The 22869-nt window shown below is 42.2% G+C and overlaps 1 protein-coding gene across 1 annotated transcript in view; it reads right to left on the reverse strand.

The window, feature by feature from the left end:
* Window positions 1-2598: 2598 nt before the first annotated feature.
* The window catches only part of gapvd1 (GTPase activating protein and VPS9 domains 1), a gene marked incomplete at its 5' end in the record, with an annotated part of 25397 nt that continues 5126 nt past the window's right edge, over window positions 2599-22869 (reverse strand). The window contains 21 exons of the mRNA XM_079687118.1: window positions 2599-5493; window positions 5779-5976; window positions 6086-6158; window positions 6608-6821; window positions 7294-7481; window positions 9008-9167; window positions 9657-9769; window positions 9877-10003; window positions 10092-10220; window positions 10731-10802; window positions 12534-12621; window positions 12792-13138; window positions 13910-13984; window positions 14313-14432; window positions 15041-15175; window positions 16339-16476; window positions 18944-19117; window positions 19931-20056; window positions 20334-20463; window positions 20753-20910; window positions 22354-22434. Of these exons, the coding sequence (XP_079543244.1) occupies window positions 5353-5493; window positions 5779-5976; window positions 6086-6158; window positions 6608-6821; window positions 7294-7481; window positions 9008-9167; window positions 9657-9769; window positions 9877-10003; window positions 10092-10220; window positions 10731-10802; window positions 12534-12621; window positions 12792-13138; window positions 13910-13984; window positions 14313-14432; window positions 15041-15175; window positions 16339-16476; window positions 18944-19117; window positions 19931-20056; window positions 20334-20463; window positions 20753-20910; window positions 22354-22434 (2987 nt within the window). The 3' untranslated portion in view covers window positions 2599-5352. The remainder of the gene's footprint in view (window positions 5494-5778; window positions 5977-6085; window positions 6159-6607; window positions 6822-7293; window positions 7482-9007; window positions 9168-9656; window positions 9770-9876; window positions 10004-10091; window positions 10221-10730; window positions 10803-12533; window positions 12622-12791; window positions 13139-13909; window positions 13985-14312; window positions 14433-15040; window positions 15176-16338; window positions 16477-18943; window positions 19118-19930; window positions 20057-20333; window positions 20464-20752; window positions 20911-22353; window positions 22435-22869) is intronic.

The raw sequence follows: 22869 nt of genomic DNA on the forward strand, positions 1-22869 counted from the left end.
CACAATCAGGGAGGGAGTTTACTGTCGAATTTATGGAAATGCATGAAAAAGGCCTGTGTTAGTTGTAGGGTACACCTGCACTTGTCAAGGTATACTCAAGTACGCTGGGTAATTGGCTGTTGATTGCTGCCATTAACATCTGATGGCTAAGTGCATCTAATTCCTGTTCTATTTCCGCGGTTCAATTTGATGTCACCACCCACTCTTTCCCTCGCAGGTGATTAGCTGTGCCTGTGAAAATTGTTCTTTTTCTAATGATATCAGCGCAATATGGAAGGAGTGGTAGCCTCAGAAGCGCCATTGTAACTGACACCTTTGCTTAATTGATATCCTTTGTGGTGAGCAATAAAGGAAGACATGGGGAATGTCATTTATTACTACTATTTTGGACTAAACCCAGTAGGTTTGATGCCACAATAAAAGTGCAAAGGGATGCAATAATCTATATATCTGTCCTTTGGAATGATGCTATAACAGGACTGGGTTAGCATTTGTCCATGGTTTAATATTTGCTCTATAATGAAACAGAACTATTTTGTTATTTGTTACAAGACACAAATCTCCTTTGTCTTTGTCGTTTAAGCTGAAATTATTACAGAGAATGGTGCTCACTTTTACTATTTGCATCTATTACAGTATCACCACCTCCAGGCACAGAGACTTGGTATCCCTTTGAGTTTAATCTCCTACTCTGCCTGCATCCTTGCGGCTATTTCATTTAAGTTTTAATATGTGTATTTGACATTTTTGTTCATTTAGGCCCCCTCCCCTGCTGCTCCACACTGTTAATTTAATTGACGTGCTGCTGCCTTGTGTTGTTTATTCTGTCCTTTGTGAAGATTTCCCCTCCACCAACAGCAAATAACTCCCAACGAGATATTTACATTATGGACGTGTACCGTGAAGTATATGCGCGCGTGATGACACTTTTGACGATATAAAATGCAACGCGGAACAACAGACCATTCTTATGAGCGAAGTAGTAAAACAAACAAAGTATTTGACTTATCTGCCTCTGCATTAAGCTTTAAGTGTCAAATATCCATTCTACTAGGCTACTACTAAAATAATAATAATGACTATATCCTAATATTTATTAATTTGAAGAATACCCGAATGAAGAATACAGATCCAGTTCCAGACAGCCAGTCCCATTGGTTTTAAATGTCAAGCCGTCGTGCCCCGTGGTGTTCTTTGTCTGAGCCGCTCTCAGATCAGATCTGCAGAGCGTCCTCGGGAATGGTGCGTCTGCCATCTGCAGGACACCGAGGGAGAAACACACACTGTACAGACCGGCGAGAGTACAGTCAGAGAGGACAACAGTGCTGATTATGTGATTCTTCCTGCAGCTGCATAGTGATAGTGTATATGCAAATCATGAACCGCTGCTACAGTATAGAGAAAACATTGAACACATATTATTAACAAGTCATTTCCAGGTAAAGTGATTTATTGAATAATAATGTGATTTACTTTTAATCATGCTTTATTGCATTATTGTATTGTCCCAGCTCTTGGGTCACTTCAATTTAGGCCCACCTTTGAGAATATCTTATCACCCAAAGTTAACAATTGATTATTTTCCATCATGGCGTGAGTGGTAGTTCTACTGTGGAATCTACAGTAACTCTTAAGTGAGGGTGCGCTTTATAAAGAGGCCTACAGGAGGGACATGATCTAATGAGACTGTTCTGTCTTATGCTGAGCTGGTGTACAGTTGAGGAGGGGAATGGGGGAGGCCCTAATTCACTGTACAGCCAGGAAGTACCAGACCAACGTGTGAAGTCATGCACGAGTCCCGCTGGACTGATCATCTGTCTCTGCACAGCCATCTGGGTGAGACCTCAGGCCTGTTTATGTCTTCAAGCTACAGAACGACATCAATATAAAACTCATACAAATCTTTCTCACTTTATCCATCAGCCATCAGCTGAAAAACGAACTCCAGTGCCCTGTTGTCTTATTTGGAATACATTTGTACACTTTATGTTTGTCTAGTTTATCGCTCGAAAGAGTATCAGACAATCATAAATGTGGAGCAGCATGAGGCAAAACAAAAAACCAAGCCTCCTTGTATCTTACATCAGCTAAGTGCCACATAGTGGAAAGATCCAATCTCCAAATCTGGCCTATCTAGCCATTGGCTTAAGCAACTAATTAACTTCACACACCAAATTTGAATTTAAATTAACAATTGTGAGATATCATCAGGGGACACAAAGCACCCCGTGAAGAAGTTTATGATGAGAAAAAAAGATGAGTATTAACCGCTGAAGTAAGGAGGGCTTTTAGATGAGGGGATATCTCCAATTACAATCCAGCGTACACTTGTCAGCAGTAATGAAATGTTTGCTGAGAGGTTGCTATTTGTGACTGCTAGATTGGAAGATGCTGCTCCACTGCCCCCACCAACAATTATATCCCACGCATACATTTCCCAACCCTCTCTTGTCGTTTAAACTCTCGGCAAAATATACCTACAACTGTCCCAATAAGCCTCGGAATAATTAAACATCATGTACAGTAGGTACGACATTATCCCCCTTGCAGTGGACATGTATATTAAGAGCCACAGAAGAATAAAAAAATAAAAAGGAAAAACTTCTGCTTCTTTTATTGTTTTTAAAGAATTACATAACGCATTAATCACAGTAAAGACAAACCGGCTTTCCCCGCATGTCATATTGTGCAAGCTTACAATAAAATGTAAAATTAGATGTAAGATGTAAAACTTTTTTTTTTTTTTTTCTCTGCTCAGCTTTTCGACTCAATTGACCAGGGAGCAAAGCAGTGACGATTTGACACAGACTAACAATTTAGTCGATTCACTTGACACAACTACCCTGTGGTTTGCATACAATCAGAACTTATATTACAGTTTGATCATTATAGCCTTGTGTATATGTGTAAATGATCTGGTGTTTTAATCAGTACTTGACTGGGGACATCTGCAGCTGCTGTGATCGGCCATCTGAGGAAACACTGAAACATAAGCCAGGGCCAAATAATTTCATCAGATGTGTGCCGTATGTATTCCACATTTAGGTGACATCACATTAACCTAATTAGTATAGATGCAACCTGCAACTTCATTTTCCAGTGCATGGTTTTCTCATCAGATTGATTACAGACTCTGCAAGGAAGTATACTGCAAATTCAAATCTGGTGCTACTGTAGACCTATATACAATCACATTTGAAATATGCCCATTAATGTGGAAGATTGAGATAGTAACACATTTCTGTAGTCACGATATGCTTATGTTAAAGGGCATAAGTATTGATATTTCAATGCACTGCTCCCTGTCAATTTCTCAGGAAAACATCTGTGTTGTGCAAAATAAATCATTGAGTTCTGATATGCAAGTATCACGGACACAAAGAAAAGCTTTGCATCCTCTTGCAGGTTCAATTACTGGCCTGTGGCAGATGTTAATCCTATTAAACTGTATATCATGATACAGTATGTACAGACCAGTCAATGACTTCATGCAAGAGGAGGCAGAGGGTCAACCAATCACACGTTCATCTCACACACACTCACTATATATAAACCACGCTCACATACTACACCAACCACGTTAGCATAAAAGGAAAAGAAAAAAGGAAATCAGTAACAAGTCAATAGTGTTGATTATTTGCTCTTCTATCCTACTGTGTATTGTGCTGTCAGTTACCGTGAAAAGTAATGGGTTGTGAAAAAACTATAATACATGTGGCACGTCTGTGCACAAAAATGAAGCAGAGGAATTCAAGAGAGAGATGAGTTTTAGTCATTTCTGGATAATTAAAGACATGCTTGTACTATATTTGGAAAGATACAATGACACTGGGATATCACAGCACGCCAAATTGGGGATAAGAAAAAAATATATATAAGTGCACATATACACGAGTCCCTTTCTTGAACTTATGAGGAGGTAGAGAGCTAATATCCAATAGTTCACTAGTACGCCCATTCGGACACATGTGGCATCTCAGGTATAAGATTGGAAACTAAAACATCTTTGTTTGCTAACAAAGTGTAATTTAAGGGTGATGTGAACGCAACAAGCATCACAGCAGGTAGATCACTTCCCCTCCCTGCCCTTTACTGTTTCACTATTTCTTACCAGTGCAAAAATGACCCAGTACTCTGTTGACAACCAACGCAGGGCAGTCATAATCAGGCTCATCGGTTTTAACTCTGAGATAGGACCTCAAATTCCAAAGGGGGATATTTGTTCAAATTCAAGTAAAAGGGACTGAGCCGTGACAATCAGTGAAGCCCATGCTCCTACAGAGAGAGCTGGACTAAGGTTGCTCTGTGGGACGCGATTGGCCCGTTGGGGAGGGGGGAGGGTGTAGGGTGGGGATAATGCCTATGCTGGGTTAAAAAAAGAAAAATAGTCAAAAATAACTACCTGTACAGAGCGCCCCACATCAAAGGCACAATATTTCCAGAAATGCCACCACTGCTCTGTGCATGAGTTGACCCTGTATCATAATCCCCCAGCAGCCCCGCCTACTCTTTGCTAAGGTGCCTTCCTAACTCAAACAAGTTTATTATAATTACAACACTTGCCTCAGACATCATGAATGGGCATGATATGCATTTTTCACTTTTTTTTTTAAATTAAACAAAAGCATTCAATAGAATTACAGAAATAAATACATTTTTATTTCATATAAATATGTGGGCCCTTATGTCCAAATTATCACCGACACTTGTTTTTGGGAATAAGATGAAGTAAACAATTCATGAAAAAGCTGCCCTATATGTTTGACACACTTACCTTATGAGTATTATGGTTATTGTGAGGTAATCTCAGTGTTAACGAGTCACTAAATCCCTACAGTAACTCACGCACTGTAAATCCCCACGTTACAACGCATTTAATGAACATTATATCGTAATTTAATTGGAAGCTCTTCCCTCTTACTCAGGGGGGAATAAAAAAAAAAAATCAGTGATCACATCAAGGAAGTCTGGTCCCTTTATATAGGATTATCTTTTAAGTTGATTTAATGTCATATTGGTAATTATGTATATATAAAATTCCTAATACGGACCCCCAATGTGAAAGATGATTGAAGAGACAAAAAAGAATAATCCAAATCAGGTTAACATCTTGCTAATTCTTCCCCCGACGCCATTTTTTCAGCACAGCTAAAACCTGGATTTGTCCACATACATACAGTAATATATATTTTGTACTCTTTCAACGTCTCTGGCTATGTACAAGCTATACAAATAAAGAGCAGGCTGAGGGCCAGGTTTCATAAGCTGTGCAGAGGGAGCAGTTGGTTGGGAAGTGTCCCAGTCTCCCGGCTCCTTCCCCCGCAGTCTGCCCATACAGGTGGCTGTTCTGCTTCACTTGCGATCATCGATGGTCTTAATGAATTCCAGCGCCGCGGTGAACTGCATCCACCAATAGCACTCCTCCCCACTCAGCCGGCTGGCATAGAAATTATTGATGTACTGAACGGTGGACAGCAGGCAGGGCGGGTTTGCCTGGAGGGGAGGAGATGTAGGGATGGGCCCACATTAGCGGCTGGAAGAAGCTCACGCAACGCCGTGTGGATTACAATCATAAATATGTAAATATGTAAAGAATATCCACACCGGTTAGCAGATAGCAGACTTTATGATGCCTCGGAGTTAAAATGCAGTCATTTGGGAAATACTGTTTCTCATAATTATGCTTAGCCTCTATTTATTTAAAAAAGCAGGAGATTATGCAAGTGTTACTGAATGCGTTTTCAACAGATTGTGTGAGAGAAGGAAGATCCGACTCACCCTTATGAGGACAAAGACGAGCACAGGGACAAAGTCATCGGCTCCGGGGACTGAGTCCTCGTTGGCCAGACTGAGGAGGTTCATGATGGTGGAACACATGCGCAGTACACACTGGACTTTGTCTCGAGGCGTCTTGTATGCATTGATGGTCCTGATCTCAGACTGGGCGGAGGGCCAGGGAGCCTCCTTCAGGTACACCTGCAACCAGAGGAGAGAAAAACACATTCAAGACAACTTTAAACAGTATTTTCTTCTTCTATAAAAAAGGCACGCAACGGATATTAAAACAAATGTGACCATAGGATACCTCTGGGATTTGCAGAGCTTTATGATTGGCCGTCACAACTTTTGTGAGCCGTTGGATATGTTCATGGAAAAGCCTGTGTGGACAAAACAACTTATGACATATAGTATGACAAGTGCAACATATCAATCTAAATATAGAATTGATCTGGCTCTTTGGTTTTCGACTGATTCTCTGGCTTCAACTCCTTGAAAAATAAAATGTAAAAGGATAAGGGGATTGTTTAGAATGTTCATGGTTTATAGAATCATACTTATTGTAAAAACTATATTGCTTATGAAACCTAATTCCATTCCATTATAAGGATGTGAAATGTCCTATTCTGCATTTTTTCACCAGGTGTCAAAAGCACAAATTGTGCACGAGAAACAGAGCACACTTTGCTGAGGGTCTTCCTTTGTTTACCACTAACTGCTGTATCAAAGTCCTTTCACTATTTCAGGTTTAAATCTTAATAAAACAACAAATAAACTAGAACGCTGCCTAGTGAGGCTGTGTGGTGCTGGTGTGATTCCAGCTACTCACTGGTCTCTGAGAATATCTCCATCCTGGTTGGGGTAGAAGGCCAATTTGAAGATGCGGTTCATAACGCTGCGCTCGATAGCCATCTGGGCATCCTGCAGCTGGTCCTCGCTCGCGTACTGCCAAATGGCATCACGGGCCATGGCGCCGTACAAGTAGCGCAGAAAATCCTCCACTGATGCTGTCTTGTCATCCGATGCTGTGCACCCCTGGAACGCTGCAGGGGAGAAGAGAAACAACAGATGAATTTTCAGCACAGGACGGAGCTGCAACCACTGCTGTGTAACTATAGCATTGTTTGAAGTGGATTTAGCTTTGATGTGATGTATTTTATAGACAAGCATCAAATACTAGGAAATAAATAATGTTGTGTTATACAAAACATTTAATAAAACACTAAATTGTGTCTGCAAATTAGCTCACATTAAATTATATTAAAACATGCTTTCCATTAAATCTGTTACTTACATATTTGGGAAAAAATACCTTCATATTTAAATAATCTTAGGGTACAACCACCTATTTTTTTGTTAAGACTGATAAATCTTTGTGAAACACAAATAATATGCCAGAAACGGCAGAAAATAGGATGGCAGGAAGGTCAGGATTCGCTCTACTCTGCCAGCTGAAGGACATACAGGTCCATATGGCAATGTTTAGCTACACGGAAAGGGGAAATGTACAGATACCTTTAATGAAGTCAAGCATCTTGGACTCCATGTGTTCGAGAAGGAGGCGAACGCAGACTGTGGTGAAGTAGCGGTTAGCCACCTCCTTGTCTCTCAGCACCCTCTGGAGGAGTCTCTCCAGGTGGGCCTGAGAGGTCTGCAGGCCCTGACGACACCGGGTTAGATACGCTATGTATGGTGCCCGCTTTCTAAAAGGGAAACACACACAAACATTTGTATTTTATTAGTGCCACTGAATTGTTGGCTATATCTCTGTAGTTGCCTTATAGGTCTCCTATCATGCAAAATGCACTTTTTGATGTCTTTAATACAAACATGTGTCCCCGGTGTGTCAGTAGACTCACTAAGTGTCTTAAAAAACACAACCCTGTCTCTTTTCCTCCTTACCCAAAAAAAACAGGGGTACAACGTAGGGCTGCTCGATTATGGAAAAAGATCATAATCTCGATTATTTGGGTCAATAATTGATTATCACGATTATTAAAAACGATTACTCATTTACTTTGAAAACATCAATTTATTAGAGAGAAAAAAATGTGAACAGTATGTTTTTAACAGTTGATTACACTGAACTCTAAGTATAATTCAACTGAAAAACCAATAAAAACCAAATCTTATTAAAAAAAAAAATTAAATAAAAATCATTTTTATTTTGATTACCGTAATTTTCGGACTATAAGGCGCACCTGAATATAAGCCGCAGCAGCTAAATTGAATGATGTGTACATATATAAGCCGCACTGGACTATAAGCCGCAGGTGTTTTAATGTTTAATTACCATATGTAAGGGTTCGTGCACAGAGGGGATTGTCGGGAAAGAGATGGCTGTTTGAGGGAGCTCCCATTTATTAACATTTCAACAAACAAGTTGCATATTTGCATAACGTATTCAAGTGTTACCATTTAGTGCAATAGTAGCTACAGAACATGTACTGTGCTCTGTAAACTGTACTGTATCACATAGCGTTTCAGACACACAAACTTTTCAACTTTCAAACTTAAACGGTGCGCTCCCAGCGCACGTACCGGCAGTGATCTACAGCAGTGGTTTTCAACCAGTGGTACGGGGACAAACTGTCTCGCTCTCGTTCTGTCTCTCGTACCACTCTCGGTTCCACTTTTACTTTTGCGCGTTACCTGTCTCACTCTTTTCCGGCCTCCAGCTATTCCTGCTGGAGCCCGCCGCTTAAAGGTGGGGGTCCGCGGACCGGCCATAGAGCCCATAAAGTTAAAGGTGGTGGACTGTAACCTGTAAAATCCATAGATTTAGGAGGTCCCCTAGTGGCCGTTAGCTGTAAAAATCCATAGATTAGCCGCACGTTGTTTTCGTAATCGTTGCAAGCCATAATACTAATTGCGATTAAAATACGATTAATTGAGCAGCCCTAGAACAACGGAGCTGATTCAGATTTGCTGCCGATATCTCGTTTTTTTTTTTTTAAACCTACGGACCCGGAATCAGCACTTCTCTAACAGGGCTGAAATAGAGGGGTATGAGGCATGGCTAGAATGGGTGATCCGTTTGGTATTTTGAGCAAAAACCTTCATAGACATGTTTTTTATATATTTGAGACCTATAATATATGCCTAAAAATAGTATAGTAGGAGCCCTTTCAACAACATATTGCAGTAAAAAGAGAAATGAGAACAAATTGAAAGACTCATGGAGTGCCATAAGTGAGCGTGCACCGACTCTCCAGGCCTCCACAGTTACCTGTAATCCTCCGCGATGGCAGCCATCAGCTTCCTGCTGGTGCGTGCGTCAAAGCGGCTGACGCAGCGCGTGGTCTCCTGGATCTGGGCCATCTGGTTCTTATCCTGAAGGTTGATGGCCTCTGCGAGCTGGATCTTCAGGAAGCAGACGATCTCATTGTCTGAGCGAGAGGACGGCGGGGAGACAGCATTAGACGACACTGCTCACCGCTCACAAAGAGACGGCTGGCTGCTGTAATCTGATCAACCTGCTGCCGCCACATTGACCATGTGACTGATGGCCCCAAAGATTGAGTTTTATGGTTTGACTGTTGACCATTTCACAGGATGTCACTTGATTCTGCCTGCTATTGTCCCGATGTTAAGGAGGTACCCTGCTGTGAGGAATGCTGGACTATTATTAATCTATGTGACTACACGAGTATTTAAATATCTAGCATGCTTTATTAATGTTGTGTTTAACACTTTCAACCTTGCCCCAAACCTTGAAAGGTTGGCCAGAGGGTGAAGGTGCTGCAGAGTTGGCGTCTTGCTAAGGACACTTTCAGCTGCTTGGATTCTTGCCAACATTAAGGGCTTGTACCCCGCTCCCCATGGAGAGGGTAACCAAGGTACCTTAAATCAAGTATAGCTAGAAAAGAACCCCCTACCTTCAGATTCCATGTGGTCAGGCAGCCCGTTTCGTGTGGTTACAGGAAGCATGATGGGCAGAGCCACCGAGTCCGCTGAACACAAAGCCAACCTCAACTTCTTCTTCGCATCACTGGAAGACACACAAAGTTAAATGTAATTAACAGCAATGGTTAAACATATCTGCAAAGAAACCTAGAGTGTTGAGTAAGTGCTTCTAGGTTCTGTGTTTTTTCTGACCTGAAAGAGAACTTGGTGTCATGCTGCTGGGCTGTCTGACTGGCTGAGTCTGGGAGGTCGTCTGTGGAAATGTTCTGCAGAGTGTCTTCTCTCGGAGAGTCGTGAACGTTGTCATCACCACAAAGATCTGTTGACACAAAAACAGGAAGATTATTCAATGTATCTACTGGAAAGTGTGTATTATCTAGATAGAAGAAAAGAGTGTTCATCCTGACCTCCTGTTCCATCGTAAGAAGCTCCACCTGTGGCGCCATCGCTCGGGCTGATCCTCTTGATGTTCCTGTATTTGTCCAGGATATCTTCAGCTGCCTGCGCCTGAGAGCTCTGTCTGGGCAACAGGTCATCTGCTAAACCCACCAAGAGAAAATATGTATTTTAATGAAAGCCAACACCCTACGTTTGAGTATTAGTATGACATCATTTGAACACATTTGGGTTTGTTGACTGAATTCATAATCACAATGCAGGCAGACTTTGCTTTTTCCCTCTTATCCTTTGAATAGTTGTGTTTTTTTAGGTAGTGTGGGATGGGCATTTATAAGTAAGCTTAGAATAAAAATGCACAGATTGGATTAGAAGTACAGATAGGTATTTAGGCTTCATACATGTGGAGGTAAATATAAATGGGAATGTGTGCACAGTATTTGTGATACAGCTGTATATGAGGATATGTAAACATAGATATATACTCCTGGAAATGAAGTTGGAGTTTCAGCACAAAAGTTATTCAGATACATGTACATTTCAAATAATCTAGATAAGGGTTTTAGCAATATTGAAAATCCAAATAAACTATGTATGTATCCATATGTTGTCCCCAATCAGTAGTGTAATTAAAGAAAAGCAGGACAGACCTTGTGGGACGCGCTCCGGGGGCACGTCGTCCTTCTCCTGCTTGTCCCTTTTCCGAAAGGCAGCTATCGGAGCTGTGGAGGAGAAACATGTGATTAGTGGACCGACACCGCTCTCCCTACTGCGTGATAACAAGCAGATAATGACTGCTGACAGCCACATTGGTATTTTGTCATGGCTTGTATTGAGACTAAAACATCTCAATGTAGGATGTATGGTATCATACATTGCCAAAAGTCAATGGTATAACTTTATTCAGAGTAAAGCAAAATAATATTGGAATGGAGAATTAAACCATTGGTGTATAGCAGAATATCACAAAGGTCCCCTTTAAGTCATTATTAGGGATGGGTACCAAAACCCAGTATTAAAAGGGTATATCTTTAAAAGGATTTAAAGACAGTTGTATTGATAAGCTGTACGTTACCGGCTCTTTAATCTGTACTCTATGTTTTGGTTTAATTTAATTAGCAGCATCTCCTTTCGGGGGCTGAGACCCTCCTACTATGCATATTACTTTAGGTACAATAAAACTTTCTGCAAATGTTTCGAAATGAAAAAGAACCAATAAGAGCATTGATAAGAGCTGTAATATCGATACAATCCTAACAATACCCATCCCTAGTTACTATAGACAAGTCCAGTCGATGCAGATTTGAAGGTCAACTCACTGATGCTTATCCTATCAACACAAAGATGGCACAGGGTCTAAAACTCGATGACACACACGGGAAAACATTGGGTGGAATATCTACATCGATATTCTGCATTCTCTTTATAGAAAAATGGTAACATAATGTAACAAAAATGACAACGGGGTGATTAAACAGATGAATAAATAAAGAGTGTGGGCGTTTGAACTCAGGCTACAACCATGTCACATCACAGCTCTACAGCTCTAAGGCAACATCTACAAAGCAGCATGGGCGCGCAGCCGCTGGCTCCAGCAGGAAAGCTAGCTCAATGACGACAGCGTGAAGCGTTACCTGGGACATCACTCTCAGCCGTCCAATACAGCACTGTGAGGAACACAACAGACAGGGTTGGCCTTTCACACACGCGCTGCCGCTCTGCCGGACAACTGACTGTGCGTCACCATGCAGAGCAACAGGACAGAAAACAAATGGACTCTACAGACGTTTGGATGGAGATTGGTGGTTTTAGCTTTACAGCTCTTTCCTTTTTCCTTGTGCCCACAGTCCTCCATTTTATGAATATCAATGTAATGTTTACTTAAGAAACATCATTATCTCAAAGAGTAATAAGCAGTCATTCTGTGTGGCCACAGCTCATTATTTCCCAGACAGATGTATGAGAGCTGGTTGTAGAGTAGAACTGCAACAAGAGATGCGTCATCTATCAGTGCTGATGACAGAAAGGTCTATCTAATGACCATTAGCCGCTGACAGCACTGCTGGGAGGGCTACTGCCATACAATCTACACCGCTAAAGCTCCTCTGATGACTGATTAGCTTTGAAAAGTCTATATAAATCTGCAGCCAGTGAGACGTGCAGGAAAAAGGACTGGACACGTCTCTGAGGTAACTTCAAACAACAAGAAACATGATTTTCCAACTGGAGCATCAGCAATGGAGTGGACAACATGGATCATCATTCTCTTGCTCACATTATAAATTGGATTTCGTTCTGCTCTTTAAAGTGTGATCTTTTCTGTTGGTCGTGATTAAGAGTACTTTTTTTTCCACAACCAACGAACAAAGCTGCACTCAAACAGATCACTTTTAGATGTGTAAAGTTCATTTCTCTGTTCTCTGGGAATGTTTAAAATCCCTAAGTTTGCTTACCTTTGGGAATGGCTGACACAAAACGTTTCTTCCACCATGGCCTGTTGCGGTCCGACTTCTCGTCGTCGCTGTCTTTCCGGTCCTCAACCTTTGGATATATATCACAAAGATACACTTAGATCCCAGCAGTTATATTATTATAAATAACAATCCCTAAAAGAGAAACTAATGGATTCTTTTTAAAACTGTTCCTCAGCAGCATTAGTAAAAACGCAACTCTCTCTGTCTAATGCTAAGAGTGCCGCTGTAGCTCCTTACCTCCCCTTTCAGGGAGTCCTTGCTGGGGGACGAGGACGGTCCTAAGGCGAAGGCCCCGGCAGGGTCGCGCTCTTCAACCGCAACCCGCCGGTTAAGGCCGGGGTCGCTTGTGGGCCGGCGGCCTGGGCACACGATGTCAGAGCTGCGGCTACGTACCAGCCTGTCGGGGAAGGAGTGCCGCTGCTTGGTGTGCTCCAGCTCGACCTGGGCCAGGCAGTGGGGCGTGAAGAGAGAGTGGCGCGTCTCCGGCCCCAGGGCACTGGCTTCAGGGATGGGAGGGTCGGGGGGAGGGTGAGGGGGCCTGGCGTAGTGCACTTTGGGCCTCACTATTGTTCCAGTGGTGGAGCCTGAGGCGATAAAAATACAAAGAAAAGGGTTAGAACATTTGAAAAACATGATAACAATAACTGTGCACATTGACAATATCTATTATCTTTAGTCTTTAACCACCAGGTCATGGCACAGGCTCAACAGAGACTTCCCTAAGTAGATTGTGTTAATCAGTTTGTTAAGCGGTAAATATATTAACAAAATGTAGGCTTACTGATAGGAAGAGCTGTTCTCGCTTGTTTCTAGAGTGGCTAAACATACAAAGCAGTGGGAAAAAAAATCACCTCAAAAGTGGGAAAGAGGGCTAAAGAGAGATGTTAGTGGGAGATGAGCCCTAGGTAGGCCACCTGTTCCAAGGGTAGACTCTCTCTCCTGAAAAGCTTCCAATAGCAGCCTGGTGCCATGAGCACAGTGGGACAAGGGGACAGTGCCAAAGAGCCTGGGGTGAGGTCTCTCAACCTGTCATCCCTTCACCTTGCCACAGACACAAAGCCACGACCATTCCTCTCTCACACAATATCCACCTGCACTGCACACACAATGCACAGGAAGAGAGTCTGCGGAGAATCATTTTGGATAATAGATAGCCCAAATGAAATGACGTTTAATTTGCTCGTATAATAAGACCAGTAATTGGAGTAAGACACGTGAGAGGGGCACAGGCTCTATTTTGGTTAATTCCACAAAAGCTCAAGCTGTTCTGCGAGCCCTCGACATTAGGGTCGGGACTTAATGATACTAATTTCTAAATCTGATTGGCTGAAGAGCATCCTGGGAGTGCAAATTACCGTCAGCGGAGGAGAGGGGATCGAACATGGCCAGTAAGGAATCGGCCTGTGAGGGTGGAGATGTCGGATGTGCTCCTGTGAAAACACAAGAGGATATGAGACCATTTAGAGCGTTTACTGAATCAAGCACTGACACACAAAAGCGTATTGCTGTTATTAACAAATAAATACATTTTTAACGTCAAGTTAAAAAGACAATAGGCAAGGGACTTCCCAGCCTGGCTTACAAGGGAAGTACACTAACTTAATGCAACAATTAGGGTTGCTGAGAACTGAAAGAGTGATTAGAGTTGGTGGCAGCTGTGGAAGGACAGGGATTGATTGCTCTGGCTGATGCAGTTGCGACCAAATAGACACTGGATGATGGCTTAGCTAGCGTAGCGGGGATGTGACACTCTCCTACCGTGGCCTGACTCCTCCCCATCTGGACTGGTCACAGAGTCCTTCCCTCCGAAGTCTGAGCTGCACTCTGACCGCAGGTCCTCAATCTTGTTGGGGATGTCTTCTGAGGTTGCACTGACGCCTGCAGGAGGAAAAAACAAAAAAAACAGTTGTATTGACATTCAGGACAAGAGAAACTCACCCTCTACAGTAAAATACCTGTCACAAAACAGAACCAATGTTTCTCAAAGAAAAGAAGACATTTGTCTCTTGACTATACTGTATGCTCTCTCTCAGATGGGAGACCACTGGGAGCCGTAAATTGGTAGCGTAAGCTCCCATGGGTTAGGGGGAGGACGCGGATAAGAGTGATCATCAGATGCAGACTATCCATCGGCGGGATCCCGAGGGAGGTTTTCCTGTGAGCTGAGCCACGCACATCACTGCTGGCTTCTTAATCTAGGATACTACCTCATGCATGTCAACATAGCATGTCCACCTGAGCCAACTGCAAAGACAACCAGCAAAAACCTGTGTCATGGGGAAAATAAATCCCACTGACCCCATTGTACTGGTTAACATGTCTGCCAGCAACATGACCGCTGTGCACAGCCTCAAGAGGGTGAGGAACATGCCATTTATTTAAAGAGAGTTTTGGATCAAAAGGAAAGTGTTAGCTTAAGAGAGAGACAACCTATACAGACAAAGAAGAAGGGGCGAAATAGGGAAGAGAATAGGTGAAATGAATACCTGAGACAACACTGAGGCCTGGTGTGCTGGGCCTCGAGCTGACCTCTCTGACCTCCGTGTCATCGGAGGTACTGCCGACCCCTGAGCAGCTCTCCAGCTCCTGCAGACGCTCCTCCTGTTTCAGGTCGGGAGCTTCTGGAAATGTACCAAAAAGGATAGAAATATAAATACTTTAAAAATCATATCTTTAGAAAAGAAGGAATCCGATACAATAGTGCGTACATTTCTCATTTCACACAACTCCTAATCCACTGTACTCCTGTCAGTTTGGAATAGATGATGGTCAATCTTTTCTCTCCACCCCCCCTCTGTTACGATCATTGGGAAACCAAGTGTGCACATATGTATGAAATCAAACAAAGCATACATTATCATGTCTTATAACTGCCAAACCAAACCATAAAGCTAGTACGGCCAATTCTTTGGCTACCCAACGGAGCTGTTGGTTCGAACCCAGAGGCTCCATACTAACAGCAGTACTCATTTGCATGCTCGTTAGTAATAATGTGTTGGTGAAGTGCTCTTCAGAGTCTAGTTTTCTGCTGCCTAGCCATGAAACAAGCGTTCTACTCCAAGAGAGCTTCCGATCGTGCTATTACAGAGCAGAACAGGAGCAGCAAACGGAACAAAAAGCAATCAAGACACTCATGCATGTCATTTCTGCACGGCACATATTGAAATGGTGTACTACTTCAATTAACATAAGCCCAGGCTTTTCAAAGAAACACTTAACGCTGTTAATAAAGCACTCTACTGATTTCACAAAACACTGCCTTTCAAAAGGGGAAGTTAAGCACATCATTTTTCATTAATAAAATGTTTAGACTATCTTCAATTTGCAGAACAGACAAAGAGAGTATAATTCATGAGTTTGTTTATGAATGTGGATTGACAACTGACGTAGACTGATGCCCTGTGTGTCACAACAGTACACTATGTAAACACCAGCCTCAGAGAAAAGCGATGTTAAGTCTAGTCGTATAAAAAACTGACGTAAACTGACGGAGGACAGCTGCTGTCCTTTTGCTTCCCTCCCGCTGCTCCACCACAGGTGCAAACACACCTGGTGGTCCCTCTAAGGAAACCCTGTTCTGCCTTTTACTGGCACACGCAGATCGGCCCTGAAAGACAGGCTAGTGCACACAAATATGATGACAGATGCACACACCTGGTGTCCCAACCCCCACTATATCCAACAAACATAAATATGCATGCATCCAGAAGAGGGAGTGGACGGATCAACACAATAACCAAAGAAAAGAACAGTAGAAAAGAAAAGAACGAACCTGGATCCCTACCTGAGTCACTGGGGAGGACCTCCACGCTCCAGGCCTCGCTGGTGGTCTCTGAGATGGTGGAGCCATAGGGGTCCAGCAGCACTGATCCGGAGCCAGGGAGACACAGCAGGCTGCCGAGCATGTTCTCTGCAGCGGCCCCTGAGAGCACAGAGAGGGAGAGAGACAAAGAGTTACCGTCCTTCATCAAAATGAAGCAGCTTTGATTTGTCTGGAAAATAAGAGGTCACCTGCATCGTTACAAAGTCATCTTCAAGTCACCTTTTCGTACTCTAGCAAGCCTCCGTGTGTTGTTATAGCACTGGTGTTGATTCATATTCTGTAATTAGTTCTAATAAATTATTCAGATTTGAATGTGAACTTGAAATTGCCAATACACAAATGATGCCAATAAAATAGTTTGGGTTAAAAATGATGTTTTTCTTATGAAATGTCTATTCAAACTTCTATTTTTGCAATAAAACGAATTTCAACTATGGAAGTATAGAAAAAGGTAGAAAATCCTCACAAATTAAAACTGGGACTAGCAAATGTTTGGCATGTTTTCCTGATGAATGACTGACATTCCCCTAAAATAATATATCTTCCTTTAATCCACGTATTTAGGGGGTGATTGTGATCTCTTAGTACCGACTGTGTTGCTTTTTTCGTTATATTTTAATTAAACCCGTTCCATCGTATTTACAGTATGCCTAGAGGTCTCAGTTTTCCAAAAACACAGTGAAATGGCCAGAGATAATTATAAACCGTAGAAAAAGCCCCTCTGAATAGTGAGTGGATGGGGCTTCAGTGACAGTGAGCTCTGCATAAAGACACACAGAGAGAGTTGGAGGTCACGTGCATTGCATGCTGGGACCCACAGGCACATACACCACTGCGCCAAAGGTCAGAGGTTAATGGTAATATCTCACCCTGCCTCGGCCTCCAGGGCCATGACTTTGAGCTGTTGATTTTGCCTAGCATTACTCACAACCAAATTACCGCTTCGCCCCCCCCCCCCCCCCCACAAAGTCCTCAGCACGGAGTCCCTCCATCTCCATTTGGAAAGCCGAGGCTTAACAAGGCGGAAGAATGTGGAGGAGCTAGCAGGTGTGAGTAGGAGTCACTGGCCAAGGCTCAAGACCAAAGAGTCGACCTGTGGTAGCTGCGCCCCCTGGAATGTCTCGCTTCCACATCATGGCACACACACGCCATGAGCGCGCATGCATGCATGCCAGCAGCCAGGCAACAGTGTGTGATGATGTTGGCGGGGGTAGGGCTCTCATTGGCGGTGGGAGAGCTCTACCCCCGCTGTCCGTGTTTACAGTCTTCAAGGTAGGGGCGCAGAGTACTTGTCTTTCAGGTGGATGATTAAATGAGTGGCACAACAAGAAGTGAAACAATTAGAATTTCTGCCTCATTATCATGGTAATCTTATCAGTGGGATAATGAGGTATTAATGGATATTTAATGTGCATCTCATAACCCAATCCCTTGGAGAAAACACATAAGGAAATCGCTGTAAATTCACTTAATGATGGAAAAGTCCCCGAACGCCATATTCGGAAGAATGAAAAATGGAGGATGCAAATGAGAAGGAACCAAGGTCAATAAGACTGCAGGGACAGAGTGAATGTCAGAGAGACAGAAGGAAAGCGAGATGGGCAGGGGGAAGGCTGCAAGGAAAAAGAGGCTGAGGCAAGGAGGCAGGAAAATAAATGTAAAGACTCAAATATTCTGTCTACGGCTAGATTTACATTAGACGGACTTCGGATTTGTACAACCTGTGCCTAACAGTTATAGTCCTTGCTCAAAATAGTGCAGAGGTTAAATCTGCCCTCAGATATATACTGAAGACTTTTTTTATTTGATATAAATCAGCATATTATGATAATGCATGTATTTACTAGATTAGACACCGTCACTGTGATGATGCAAGCTATCTTCAGGATACACTTCCAGAGACATGTAGAAATCAACTTGTTTTGCCCCTTGAGTCCAATTTCTATTTGAACGCCTCCAATTCATTACTGCAGTTTACAAGATTGGAAGATAATTGCATAATCAGTAACATCTAAAAGTCAGTGGCAGTAGAAGGAAACAGACAATGGGTATACAATTGGCAGTTTTTGCTTGAACCTTCATTATAAAAGTAAAAGATTATGCAGTTTCTTTGTTCTATTGAAAATCATAAAAACTGAGCAACTAAGCATTGTTTAAATATAACATTTGGCAGTGAATTGTCAGATCACTGAATTTGGAATATCAATGGACCTATTTAATAAAAACTCCATTTGCACGAACACAACTAGAAACTAAGGCATATTTAGTTCCTTTAAGCTGTACTTGAATGTTGTAATGGAATTAAAATGACTTTTTATCACAATAACAGATATGAACAGTTCCGTATCTGTGTTTCTTTATAGAACCTATGCTGCACTGAAGATCTGCTATTTCCTCTACATACCACAAGGTGAGGACATTTCCCTTAATCTACTTAATGAACAGCCAGGTAAGATTCCCATTCATCTCATACAATGTGCAATGATCTCACAGGCTGTGTAGATTGATCAATTTGACTTCTTACGCAGGGAGTGAATATGAGGAAGTACAGAAAGCCATGCCCCACCTGCTATTTCCTGCAGCCGATCTTCATCCATGTTGGGGTCAAAGTCGCTGCCGAGCACATCGGTGCTCCAGGTTTCGCTGACCGTCTCAGAGATGTCCCGATCATCGGTGAGACCCATCATGTCTCTGATCTCAAACTTGCGCAGTTTGTCATCCAGGTTGTCTTGGGTGGTGGCTGAAGGAGACACAAAGGATGTTAGACAGAGCCTGCACATTATATGATATACATTATATATTAGGCAAGGCAAGGAGAGGCAAGTTTATCTATATAGCACCTTTCAACACAAGGCAATTCAAGGTGCTTTACAAAAATGAAAGATATTCAGACAAAGGCATTTAAAAACAGTCTTTAAAAAGAAAAGATAATAAAAGAAACATTAAAAGAAAAAGTACATGAAGAAAAAGTACATGAATAAAAAGTACACGAATAAAAAGTTACAGTGCAGTTTAAGATATGCATAGTTCACATAGAAGTTCCACTTTACTGATGCCTTTCTTTAAGGTCTCTCCGAACATGAGCTGTGTACGCTTGTATGGCACATACGTCCCGAGCAGCATACAGAAAAAACCAGCCTGGACAAAGTCCCCAGACACTGATTCCCTGGGGTTACTAGCCCCAAATGTTCATTAACCAAAAACAAAACACAACCGCTCAGTTTCAATTAAAAGCAGCGGCAAAAAGAAAAGTCTTTAGTCTGGATTTAAAAGTAGTCAGAGTTGCAGCGGACCTGCAGGTTTCTGGGAGTTTGTTCCAGATATTTGGAGCATAATAACTAAATGCTGCTTTACCATGTTTAGTTCTGACTCTGGGGACAGAAAGCTGACCAGTCCCTGCAGACCTGAGAGATCTGGATGGTTCATCATTTAGCAGGAGGTCAGAAATGTATTTAAGGCCTAAACCATTCAGTGCTTTATAAACATTGCATCTTTCTTTTCCTATTTTCACTTCCAACTTTTTTTGCAGAATTTAAAAAATACACACGCATACCCTGTTCATGCTCTAGAAGCTGGAGCGCCTCCACCCCGTTGCTCCCTGACGGTCCGGCTCCCAGTTCAGAGACAGACTCTCCCTCCAGGTCCAGAGAAGAAACAGAGTTAGATCTGTTGGATGGACCTGAGGGGGAAATAATAAATACAAAATGTCACTAAGTAATCAGTCATATTTGAGTGTGAAATGGAGTTGCATCATAGTCTCTCTCTTGTTGGTTTGTTCATTTGTTTGTTGTGTCCATATAACCGTGACAAAAACATCAGATGGGACGATAATCACAATAATGTGCTTCCACAAACCAAAAACACTGCTTTCAATTGGTCTGATATCACTCATAAACATGGCAGCAATATGTTTTTCTCATGTTTGCGCTCCATGTAGCATCAGACTGCAGACTGACCCTCTGAGATGCCTTCCAGGTTGTCACTGCAGAGGGAGAAGCGTAGAGTTTTGTCTGGTTTACCATGCAGCTTAGTATCATCAGCATGGCCGTCCCCCTGGGCCCCATCAGCCATCTGCAGGTTCAAAACCTAGAGAACAGTGGAGAGAGAGAAAGAGCATACATTCAAAAAAGATCACTTCTTGTTGGTTGCTGTCTCGCCTTGCCATGAGTCATTCTTTGTAGACCTTTGTTTCTCATTCAAAGACAGCAGGAAACACTTGAATCAGGGAGGTGCTTCTACATGAGATACAAGGCTCTTAACAAAATTCATGACACCGACTCTAAGAAGTCTTTCAGCGACAGAAAAAGATATGACATTGAATTTATCACATCATAATCTCTCCTGTAAATGAGTACATTCATTCAAGTCACATTACCTCATTCTCTGACATCATCCCAGGGACCGACTGAGGACCATTTCCAAGTGAAATCACCAGCACATCCTCTGGCATCAGCTCCTGCAGGGACTCCTGGGAGCTGGCCTCTGCCTCCCCCTCCTGGGCTATGTTGGTACGGCTGCGGCTGCGAGCAGATGCTGGGTCGAGGGAATTAAACCACTGTTATTGTCTGAGGGCACTCAGAACAACATATATCGTTATGTTTTCATGAAAATTAAAAGCTGCAGCCTTAAGCGTGAAACTATAAAACCAAGACCCATCTGTTATGTCACACCAATATGTAGCATGTCAAAAAAAGTCAGCTGAATGTCTTTTTTTGGTTTCACAAATAATGTCAGATTTACCGTTTTTATGATCAAATTACACGGTGCACCGGTGTGACATTAAAGACAAGTCTATATCTCATATTTAGATGTTAGTACATAATAAACACTAAGCTTTATTTTAGGAGGAAGATTACTTTGTTAAGTATGAAAATAGTTTTTCCAGTTGGTATGGTTACACACTGTAAACAGATACAGACAAAAGCACATGATTTGCTTGATGACGCTATTCATGCCATATTATTTAAACATTTGGTATGTCCCGAACTGAAACCCACTGACCTGCTTTCAAAATGTTTCTGGGGTTAAAAATGGAAGCGCTAACATAATGAAACACTTAAGCAGCGCATGATACTCATACCACTCTAAAGACCAGTCTAAGATATTTCAGCCGCATGTGGCTGTAGCACACGGAATTGAAAACTTAGCTCGATCCAGTGGATTCATTTAAAAAAACGTTCAAGTAAAAAGGTACTTTACAAGTCTACTGAGGTTCTGGATTCACATGGGATGTCTGCTTCTAACTTCTCCAATCATCTCAAGAGAATGATATAACAGGCAATCAAGGCATTTTACCACATGACACTTAACCTGGATTGTGTTTTTCCTGAACCATGCTTCCATCAAAGCATGAACAAGGAATTAAGTATTTGAAGAAAATTAGAAGGATGTGGTTACATCCTAAGTCCTCCAATAACAACACATTATCTCAAGTTTCAAATAGCTAAGAGGTCTTGGAACACTATGTCTCCCAATTCATTTACAAACAAGAAGAGCCAATATACTGCTTGTAAAGCCACTATAAATTGATTTGCCTTTACTTTCTCAGAAATAAGTGGATGCTAGAGTGCTGTTTAGAACTCAACCACAACACATCAGAGCACTACTCTCTTATTCTGATCACAACTCGGGCACAGACTAGAAAGAGGAAAGGTGGACTATATACATTTTCCCCAGACTCTACCTGGTAGTGAAAAGCCATATTCAGCTGAATGAGGAAGCAAAAAGGAGGACAACTTTATAACAAAAACAAGTGACAAAAACATTGTAGGTGTAATAAAAGGGCCAACGCACAGAGCAGGGTAAAGCAAGCAGGGTGGTAGCAAATGGACAACAACAGTGCTGCTAGGTAACAGTGGCGAAGCAGTGAGAGTGCAGTTAGCACTAGATGAGTGTTATCTTATGCGCCACTTGGTAAAACAACAGCTTCATGGGTTAAGTTCTCTCCTGCTCTAACACGACCGACATGCTACCCACCAAAAGGGGTAACTAATGGAATGTGAGCAGACAGAGTGGTGGTTGTGGGGTCCCAGGATGTTATAGCGGCTAAGTGTTGTCCTGGTCAATGGCAGCACAGGGGGAAAGGAGAAGGACAAAAGGTAGGGAGTTGGAGAAAGAATACAGAGTACATCTCAGAATCTTTAAAGTATTTCAAGTATCAAGTCAAGAGTGTGTGTATAAATGTCATTTCAGAGTAGCGTGTACAAGTGGTTCATTTCTAATTAAGGGGGTGTTGCTACAACATCATTTGTCTTCAGAATGCTAATGAAGGTAGTCTATGCATCTTTTCCATCCATTCCAATTAAAATGAGTCCATTTATATTTGGTAATTTAATTGGTTGTCATTTCTGTAATTGAGCCTCAATCCAGGCCATGCTAATTATCTTTATAACAAGCTGAGAAGAAGCTCATTAGCTTCTTATAAAACACAGGCCTTTCACTAGTCATCACCACTCAATTCTACTTGTTTATTTTGCTTCCCATTAGGTCAAA

Source organism: Notothenia rossii (genome assembly GCF_949606895.1).
Source record: "Notothenia rossii genome assembly, chromosome: 6".
Classification (NCBI taxonomy): Eukaryota; Metazoa; Chordata; class Actinopteri; order Perciformes; family Nototheniidae; genus Notothenia; species Notothenia rossii.